The sequence below is a fragment of the Crocuta crocuta genome, unplaced genomic scaffold (genome assembly GCF_008692635.1).
Source record: "Crocuta crocuta isolate KB4526 unplaced genomic scaffold, BGI_CrCroc_1.0 scaffold241, whole genome shotgun sequence".
Taxonomy (NCBI): Eukaryota; Metazoa; Chordata; class Mammalia; order Carnivora; family Hyaenidae; genus Crocuta; species Crocuta crocuta.
The window spans coordinates 369,042-379,152 of NW_027527807.1; the positions used below are offsets into that span (position 1 = coordinate 369,042).

General features: G+C 43.3%; 1 protein-coding gene across 1 annotated transcript in view; it reads left to right on the forward strand.

Moving 5' to 3' along the window:
• ATP11C (ATPase phospholipid transporting 11C (ATP11C blood group)) overlaps positions 1-10,111 on the forward strand; it is an 88,680-nt gene that overhangs the window by 18,031 nt on the left and 60,538 nt on the right. Inside the window, exons 5-6 of the mRNA XM_077773879.1 lie at positions 6,742-6,870; positions 8,689-8,792. Coding sequence (XP_077630005.1) covers positions 6,742-6,870; positions 8,689-8,792 — 233 coding nt within the window. The remainder of the gene's footprint in view (positions 1-6,741; positions 6,871-8,688; positions 8,793-10,111) is intronic.

Genomic DNA, 10,111 nt, shown 5'->3' on the forward strand with positions numbered 1-10,111 from the left:
GGGGTGGACATCCTTGCTTTGTTCCTGATATTACAGGAAAAGCTTTCACTCTTTCCTCACGGACTATGATGTTAGCTGTGGGCTTTTCACGTATGGCTTTTATTATGTTGGGATCATTTCTTTTCTCTTCCTGTTTATTGTTTTTATCATGAAAGAGTGTCAAATTGTGCCAAATACTTTTTGGCCTTGATTGAGATGAACATACAGCTTTCGTCTGTTGTTGTTGCTCTTACATGTTATGTTACATTGATTGACTTTTTTATGCATCCTTTCATTCCCAAGGATAAACCCGATTTGGTCATGGCGGTTTATCGTGAAAATAAATGTATGATCATTTTCATGTGCTGTTGGATTTGGTTTGGTAGTATTTTGTTTAGGATTTTTTTCATCAACATTCATTGAGGATATTGGTCTGTAGCTTTTTTTTCCCCCCTTCTACTGTCTTTTCCTAATAAAATGGTATCACTCATTCTGCCCTTACACAATAAGTTTGGGAGTGTTCCCTCTTCAATTCTTCAGAAGAGTTTGAGAAGAATTGGTGTTACTACTTCTTTCAGTGTTCGGCATAATTCTCCTATGAGGTCATCTGGCTCTGGAATTTTCTTTTTGGGGAGGTTTTCTATTCCTTCTTTAATATCTTCACTAGTTTTGGATCTGTACAGATTTAATAAAAATTTTTTTTAATGTTTATTCTTGAGAGAAACAGAACGTGAGTTGGGGAGGGGCAGAGCGAGAGAGGGACACAGAATCTGAAGCAGGCTCTAGCTTGAGCTGTCAGCACAGAGCCCAGTGCGGGGCTTGAACTCACTGAGCCTCCCAGGCACCCCTGTTCAGATTTTTTTTTTTTAAGGTTTTATTTTTTTTTTTTAAGTTTATTTATTTATCTTGAGAGAGAGAGAACGCACAAGTCAGGGAGGAGCAGAGAGAGAGAATCCCAAGCAGGCCCTGTACTGTCCGTGCAGAGCCTGACACAGGGCTCGAACTCACAAACTGTGAGATCGTGACCTGAGCAAAGTGGGACACTTAGCCGCCACCCAGGCGCCCCAGGATCTCTTCAGATTTTTTTTTATCATCTGTTCATGATTCAGTTTTGGCAGGTTGTGTGTTTCCAGGCATTTACCATGTATTCTAGCCTATCCTGTTGCTTGGCATAGAGTTGTTTGTAGTAGTCTCTCATAATTCTTTTTATTTCTGTGGCATCAGATGTAATGTCTTCTCTTTTTTTTTTGCTATTTGAATCTTTTTCCCCCCTTAATCTGTCTCAGAGCTTGTCAGTTGTATTGATCTTCCAAGATATTCTTTTTAAAAGAATATTTCTGTATGAGTACAGATTAAAATATGAAAGGTAATAGAAATCAAGTTCTCCAGAACACGAAGACAGGCAGAACAGAAAGAGAAAAGAGGGTAGGTAAACATGCCATTCCAGAATGGTTCAGGGCTGTGATATGAATTTCTCAAAAGCGATACTCTCCTTCCTGTACTTTTACAAGGTATTATCACTCTTGAATTATTTATTAAATACCTGGAATTGTTGGACAGCACTTCTCTCTATCCACAATGACAGGTAAATTATCTTGCACCTTCTAGTAATAATGGGCAAAGGGTGCAGAGTGGGAGAGTGACCTGACATTGACATAGAATGTCTTCCTGTTACCCTTTTTTCTTTCCTCCATTGTCTGCATCCCGTAGGGGATGACCCTGAACTAGAGTGGTTACGATTGGAAGTTCCCAAACCAGTCTTAGAAACTCAGCATTGTTGTTCATCGCAGTAACCAAACGGAGACTAAATGATTCATAGCATTAAATCCATTGTTCCCAGGGCACTAAGTAAAACTGCGAAGCCAGTAAACGTTTCCCACATCTCTCCCTTTCTCTCGTTTCCTCTTTGTGGTTTTGCGGTCGCCCCCCACCCCCTTTAGAAAGGCTGCCCCCATCTTCCTCCTTTTGTTCATCAGGCTTCTCTGCCTTGAGGCTGATCTCAGCCAGGTATAATCTTAATTAAATCAGTTTATGCTATTGTCTGAAATGCCGGTTGATTCGGCCCTTTCTGGAATATTTGTGTGTGGCAAGAAATGCTTTTAAACCAAAAGTATCTAAATGTTTGATTGCTTGCGTGGGGAGTGGGTTGATGCTTGTAGAGTAAGAGAGTAACTTGGTGTGCATCCTCAGTGCAGTGGGAATTTTTTGAAGGGTTTTAAAGCCAGGAGTGACTTGCAAAAGAGCCTCAGCACCTATATTAGGATGATAGTAGTAGAGAAAACAATAATAAAAATAGTAGTTGACATTTATACATAACATAAATATGCCAGGTATTCCCTTTCACATTATATTAACTGATTTAATCCTTACTTTAGGGGCGCCTGGGTGGCTTAAAATTGGTTGAGTGTCCCACGCTTGATTTCAGCTCAGGCCAACGATTTCACGGTTCATGGGATCGAGCCCCGCATTGGGCTGTGTGCTGGCAGCATGGAGCCTGCTTGCGATTCTCTCTCCCTCCTCGGCTCACGTGCTCTTGCTCGCTCTCTAAATAAATAAATAAACATTTTTTAAAAATCCTCACTTTATAACAGTCATATGAAGTAAGTACTTGTACTGTTCCCTCTTTACAAATGATAAAACTGTGGCACAGGGAGATTAAGAAGCTTGTCCATGACTAGTAAGTGGAAAACCTGAGATTTGAAACACGTTTGGGTGTAGGGTCCACGCTCATAACCACAACTTTGCACCACCTGCCTTGTGATTAAGATAAATGGATCTATTTGGGATGTATTTTGGAGGTAGAATCATCAGGACTTAGTGATGTATTGGATGCAGGGAGGGAGAAAAAGAGGAAAACAAAACAAAAACAAAAAAAACAAAGATAGCCTTCATGGTTTTGGCCTGACCAGTTGGGTGAATCCCGTTGGGCTATTTAAACCAGATGCCGGTGCCATTAAATAAGATGGAGATTCAGGGAGAGAAGAATGGGTTTAGTGACATGTGAGAGTAAAGGGGAAACCAAGAATTCCATTTTAGCCATGTCACATTGGAGATATGTATTAGGCATCCAGATGGAACTGTCTAGGCTGGAACATGTTTGTTCCATGTTTGAGCTGGCAGTTGAAATTGAGTTTCATCAACATGTAGATGGTACATGAAGCCATGGGATGAGATCAAATCCTAGACTATAGAGAAGAGAGTCTACATAGAGGACTTGAGGAAGTCCAAGGTGAAAGGAAAGCACAGTTCTCTGTAGGCAAAAGTATGGGTATTGGCATTGGAAATACGGAAGAGTTTCTTCAAGTTTCCTGGTTATTTCCCTTTTTGTATCCTGTCTGCTGATAAGCCCATTGAAGGAAGGCATTCCCGCTGGTACCATGTTTTCCATTTCTAAGCTTCTCTTTTGCCTTTTTTTGTAGTTTCCATATTTCTGCCCCAATTCCTCATCTGCACATGTGTGTTGTCTGCCTTTTCCACTAAATGCTTTGATACCTTAATCATAGTTATTTTTAATTTTTTTTAATGTCTATTTTTGAGAGAGACAGAGCGTGAGCTGGGGGGGGACAGAGAGGGGGGGAGACACAGAATCCGAAATCGGCCCCAGGTCTGAGCTGTCAGCACAGAGCCTGACAGAGCCTGACGTGGGGCTCAAACTCACGAACTGTGAGATCACGACCTGTGAGCTGAAGTTAGATGCTTAACGGATGGAGCCACCCAGGTGCGCCCTTAATCATAGTTATTTTTATTTTTACATTCCTGTCGTAAAATCCATCATCCCAACATTTTGGGAACTGGTCCTGTTGATTCCTTTGTCTCTTTGTGTTAGGTCATCTTTGTCTTGTGTTTTACGTGTCTTGTATTTTTATATTGAATTTTGGACATCGTATGTAAAACAGTGCTAGAGACCTGAGTCAATCGTATTTATGTTCTGAAATGGGCACATGTCTTCCGTCAGCCCATCAGTGTGGAGGGTAAGTGAGTCTAGTCGTGACTGGAGCCGGCTTTGGTTTTCGCTGTATAGCTCTTGCTACTTTCATTCAGTACACCATCAGAAATTGCAGTTCCAGGAGTGCTGGGTTGCCGTTGCCTTGTGCTTTGTGTGGGGCCTCGGGTCCCAGGGGGCCTTCGGCAGTGTTCCTTTTCCACCCTGCGCTTCCAGCAGGCCCTATGGCCCTGAGATCGTGGGTGCAGCAGAGGATGTCTGTCCTACCTCTCCTCTGGCAGCGGTCACATTTCCTGAGACTGTGCCAGGGAAGGCTTCTTGCCTTTCCCCTGAACATAGATGGCTTTTGCCTCCTGTGAGAGGAGGGTCCACAATTCTGGCATTTTCTGCACCTGTCTCTGCACAGCCGTCCATCTCACCCTGTATGCCCGTACCCGCAAGGGAAGGCTCTCGGAGGCCTCCTGCCCTCGCGTTTTCTCGTGAGCACCCCGTGGATGGCTGTGAAGAAGAAACGATGAGTAGTTGTGATCCCGTCTTCTCCGTCAGGTTTGCAGGGATTTGAAACTGTCGCGTTAGCTCCCATCAAGCCTTGAAGAAATGCTTCAAAATCTAGTTCTTTTCTTCTGCTGGCCTTTTATGGCTGTCATCTGCTGCTCCTGTGCCTTGTGAACTGGGAAACAGTTCATTTCTCCTGTCTCCCCACAAGGCTTCCCACCCTGTGAAACTCAGTGCACCCGGTTGCCTCGCAATCTCAGCTCTCTGATGAACTAAAAAAAAAAAAAAAAACACCATAATTTTGTAGGGGATCTGGCCTTTTCTGCTATTTATCACGAGGGACGGAGGTGTTCTTGTAACACGCTGATCACGCTGATGGGAGGCAGAACCCGAGGTGACTGCTTCCGGGCACTGTGTTGTTCCTTTTCCTTAAAAGCCCGTTCCTACTCCTCCCTTGCCTTCAGGGTAAGGCCTCGCCTCTGCAAATCATAAATGGCATGGAGGAACTGGTCTGTTCGCAGCGTTTCTTTCTCGGCGCCTGAAAACCCTCTCCACCCTTTAACAAGTGTTTCCTTCTTCTCAGATGACTTAGGACTGTGTTTGTTATTTCTCGTCTGTGTATTCAATCCTAGATTGGGGTTTTCTGTAAGCAACATAAGTGTTTATGTAAGTGAGGAAGGGAAGAGCCAACAAAATATTATTTACAAATTAGTTCAGTTATTGATGCGGTTGTTCTTGGCTGCCGATTAAGATTGGCAGGAAAATAAAACGGCTCCTGACTAGGTCTTGCAGTCCTCATGTCCAGCTGCCAAATCGTGTGGCAGATAGAAGGCAGGTGTGTCATTTATTTGGCACCTCACAACCAGTGCGTCCGGGTTGGGATGTTAGATACGGACATTACCCCGCCCCCCCACTCCCCCTTGCCGAAGTGGCCCGTCTCTGCTGCCATGAGCAGTTTCATCTGTCTACCTGGGGTGCTGTACAAAACAGATACTTGACGTTTTCTCTGTGCCGCAATATGGAAAAGGTGCGGAAGCGCCAACCTCTGCCTGATTTCCTCCATCCTGCCCAACCATCTTACGACAATTCATAGGTTGGGAGTAGTAATTGCAGTGTATTCGTAAGAGTCATCATATGGTGAACGTGTGCCAGGTACTTCGCTGACCACTGTACCTGCATCCTCACGTCATGCTCAGACGGATCCCGTGAGGTCGTTGTGACCATCTAAGGCGCTTACCCCAGCTCGTATTGAAGTGGCAGAGCCGAGACGTAAAGTCAGGTTAAAAGTCCTTCCTTTTAGGGGTGGAAGTGGCAGAGCCGAGACGTAAAGTCAGGTTAAAAGTCCTTCCTTTTAGGGGTGGAAGTGGCAGAGCCGAGACGTAAAGTCAGGTTAAAAGTCCTTCCTTTTGGGGGGCTCAGTCAGTTAAGCGTCAGACTCTTGTTTTGGGCTCAGGTCATGATTTCGTGGTTTGCAAGATCTCTCTCTTTCTCTCCGCCTCCCCCCCCATCCCTCTCTCTCTGCCTCTCCCTGCTCGTGTTCTTTCTCACTCTCAGAATAAATAGGTAAACTTAAAAAAAAAAAAAAAAAGCAGTCCTTCCTTTNACCTTTTAACCATTATGATTTATTTCCTACATTATTACAGTCTCTGTAATAGGAATAGTTCATGATTTCTTCTCTCCTATTTTTCCTGCACTTGAGCTTCAGGACTTGCTGATAGGAAATTGTTCCTCATGGCTGTATTAATGGATTCTTCTGATAGCAGATGAATTATTGGAAAGCGACCTATTCGAAAATTATTTTCCTTTGTGCAGCGTTATGGGAAAGAGAGATGCCTCTCTGACTACATTTTCCGAGCACTGAGGTGGGAGCTGGTATCCTATGGTAACAGCTGTTAGCACGTGGAAGGCAACGCGTGTCGAAATTGGCATGATGCAGAGTAAGAACAGTGGCTCCCCGCTGTTCGGGGAGTGCTCAGCGTGAGACATTTAGATTTTCTGGATTCATTCATGAAGTGATGATGGCCAGTGTCTTACTGAACAGCGGTGCCCAAAACATCAGAGAGCAAATGCGTCCCTGGGTACCGAAATTGCTTATTTGAGGTTAAAGTTCAACAGGAAGGTAATCTGACCGCACCCAGGAGTCCTTGTGACCTTGAGGATTCTGAATGTCGCACACTATTGTTTCATCATCTTTCGCATGGCATAGAACGCTGAGACACTCTCTATGAGCAGGGGAGGGCACTTGCTACTGTTTTGGCTTTAGTCTGAGATCTAATGAATGCTTTGTTTGGAATTAAGAACATTCCTTTTTCTCTGCCTACTAGGTTGGTGATGTAGTAGAGGTACAGGCAGATGAGACCTTCCCCTGTGATCTTATTCTCCTGTCGTCTTGTACCAGCGACGGAACCTGCTATGTCACCACAGCCAGTCTTGACGGGGAATCCAATTGCAAGGTAATGGAAAGGGAAGCTTGCCTAAGCCTCGCCGAATCATACTGAGTTTGGGATAGTTCACCATACAGCTTTTGTATCATTGTCTTTGAATTTCTAAGCAAATAAATGACTTTTGGGGAAAGGGTGGAGCTCAGTGTGGAAAATGCATGCCCCAAATAAAAGCCACTACATTTTTTTGTAGCACAACTTGGATTTAATACTGACATATCCCATTCAGCATTTTATTTGGGCTTTTTAATTTTTTTTATTTTTTTTATAAGAGAGAGTGTGAGTGGTAGAGGGCAGAGAGAGAAAGAGATGCAGAATCCGAGGCAGGCTCCAGGCTGTCAGCACAGAGCCTGATGCGGGGCTTGAACCCCCGGATGGGGAGATCATGACCTGAGCTGAAGTCGGACGCTTAACTGACTGAGCNAAAAATGTTTACTCATGCATGGCATACAGAGTCTCTAACTTGGAGTGATTTGATTGCTTTTTTAAAAAAATGCCTCAGGGTTTTGTTTGGCGAATGTTTGTTTTATTGCAGCTAGGAAGGATTATAAATGTGTTCAAATAAGTGTGCTCAAACTGGAAGATAACTTACTTCCGTGGTACTTTCTGGCAATCAGTTCTTGGCCATTGTCCAGAGCTCCACAGGACATGAAGATGCATCCTCTCTACAATGCCTTTAAGGGAGGGCACTAATGTGCTCACCTCTGTGTGTATCCTTGAGGCCTTTTCTCTGCTTGTTTATTCCATCTGGAGTCATGAACCAGGACTCAGTATGTGAAACGGGAATCAAACTGCCTGTTAGATGACGAATTCTGTACTTCAAGGGCATGTGATGAACTCGTCCATTTGAACTGTTCAAACACAAAGTTAAATTTGAGGGAGGGAACGTCAAGGTAAAAATCGAGAAATGTACCTAAAGATTCCCTAATAGGGGAAAAAGTTGCCTAGAGGAAGAAAACATTCAAGTGCTTTCTCTTTTCAGTGAAGTAGATCTGATCAAATCAGCTAAAAGTACATGGGTTTTCAGAGTCAGGTGATAGTTTTAAATATAGCTCCGGCAGTTCCGTAATATTCCCAGAAGACCGTGCCACGGCTCTCCCTTGTGCATAAGTGGTTGCAGTCTTTCAGTCTATGTTAGCCCTCCTTTGATGATTTATAGATGGGTTTATTGGAGCCTGCCTTGAATTCTGGGTAAATCAAGTGCATAGTATACACTAGTAGAATATTCTGTCTGACTGAAGCAAGGCGCATCAGATCCCTCCTCCTCATATAAAATGTGGCTTCTTTGAGCATTTTCAACATCACTAATAATGCTATTTCCATAATGGATCTATTAATGAATTTTTCTTCTTCCTATTGCCAAAATGTTAGCCTTCTTAGGACCAAAAGGGTGATTTATGTTCAATTTATATGTATGTATTTATATCACCGTACTCTATGGTGAGCAAAGTAATAGGTCTCAGGTCTACAAATGGGAGAAAAAAAATAAATGGATTACATTTTTTCATTGGGTTTTCAGTTAAGGATGTGCATGCTACAAATGGAATTCTCTCTGCCGTCCCTATCAGGAAAGCTTTTAGTTTTTTTTTTATTATTATTATCTTGTAAATCCCTTTGCAGCATGGTTATCTTTCTAATTATTTGTAATGTATTTGAAGAATAAAACCATAAAATTTAGTTAGTGGGAAATGTGCATCAATATTTGCCTTATTCTGGCAAAGCCTCTTATGGAAACATACTGTGTTCCTGGAATAAGGTGGGTGTACGACTATGAAAAGAATCACTTTTTTTTTCCCCTCTGCTTTTGCTTTTTCTTCTGCGTTCACCCAGACCCATTATGCAGTACGTGATACCATTGCACTATGTACAGCCGAATCCATTGATACCCTCCGAGCAGCGATTGAATGTGAACAGCCTCAACCTGACCTCTACAAGTAAGAATCCCCTGGCTTCATCTTCCAGCTGGCTGTTGACTCTGCTTCCCTTCACCACTAGTGTTGCAAAGAAACACCCACCACTTACCAGCCTTCCTTCATTTGTGTTTTTACGAGCTGTTCTTTCCTCCTGGCAGAGAAATGAATCAAATCCACTTGTTCACTACCAGCCTCAGATAAATCGTTGTGGGCCCAGATCCCTCCTGAATTGTAGTTTTTCTCTTATTTTTGTGATTTGTAAACATGACCGTCTATCAAAGTTGGAGATTAGGTCATCCCAAAAGGCTGATCTGTCAGATTCGTGCGTTAATCAGAGTTAATTAAAACAAAAATAGACCGTGTTATGTGTCATTCAACATGCCAGAGAGGAATGGGATGTGGAACCGTGCCCTCTACCCTTTTTTCTGACGATCATGATGAACTGAGTATTGCAGATAGGCTGTTTCTTGTCTTCAGTAAACAGTTAGGTTGAATCATTTCCTCTGTTTTACTCTCCCTGGGCTTTCTGGAGTAGATTTGCTGATTAACAGTCATCGTGGGTTGTCAACAATTTGGCATTTGATTTTTGAGACTGGTTAGTTTGGCTGATTAGAGCGTGCTGTTCATCAGGGTAGAGTAACAGGTTTTATCCCCACGTGGGCCAATTAATCTTATTCTTTTCCACCGTTACAGATGCCACCAGTTACCCATGCCAGGCATCTTGTTAGTGAATGCTGTTGGTCATAATGGGGGACCAAATGGTTGGATGTGGCTTAACACCAACGCGCAGTAATGGAAAAACAAAGTAGTCATCCTGCTACACTNGGTTCGTGGGTTCGAGCCCCGCGTCGGGCTCTGCGCTGACCTGGGGCCTGGAGCCTGGAGCCTGCTTGGATTCTGCGTCTCCTCTCTGTCTCTGCCCCTCCCCAACTCGCACTCTGTCTCACCCTGTCTCTCATAAATGAATAAATGTAAAAAAAAAAAAAGAGTAGAAGGCCNCCCTGGAGTCAAAGGAAAAGGAGTGACTAATTCTGCCTTTGTTAGAGAATAATATATACATTTTTCATGTCTATGTGGCAACTCCTAGATTTTTCACTTACCTTAAATATGAAAGAATTTTAGGGCTGGAAAGATTTCTCTAGACCGGATCTAATTCCTTTGCTTTGACTTCAGAATACCCGCACCTGTGTCCCCCTAGTGGCGATCATTTACACTGTAATTGCCTGTTTACTTGTCCCTCTGTCTCGTGTGAGGAACAGGTCTTTCTTATCATGTGCCTCCAGCACCTTCCATGGCACTGGCACAAGTAATATGTGGTGAATGAATGAGCGGACCATCGT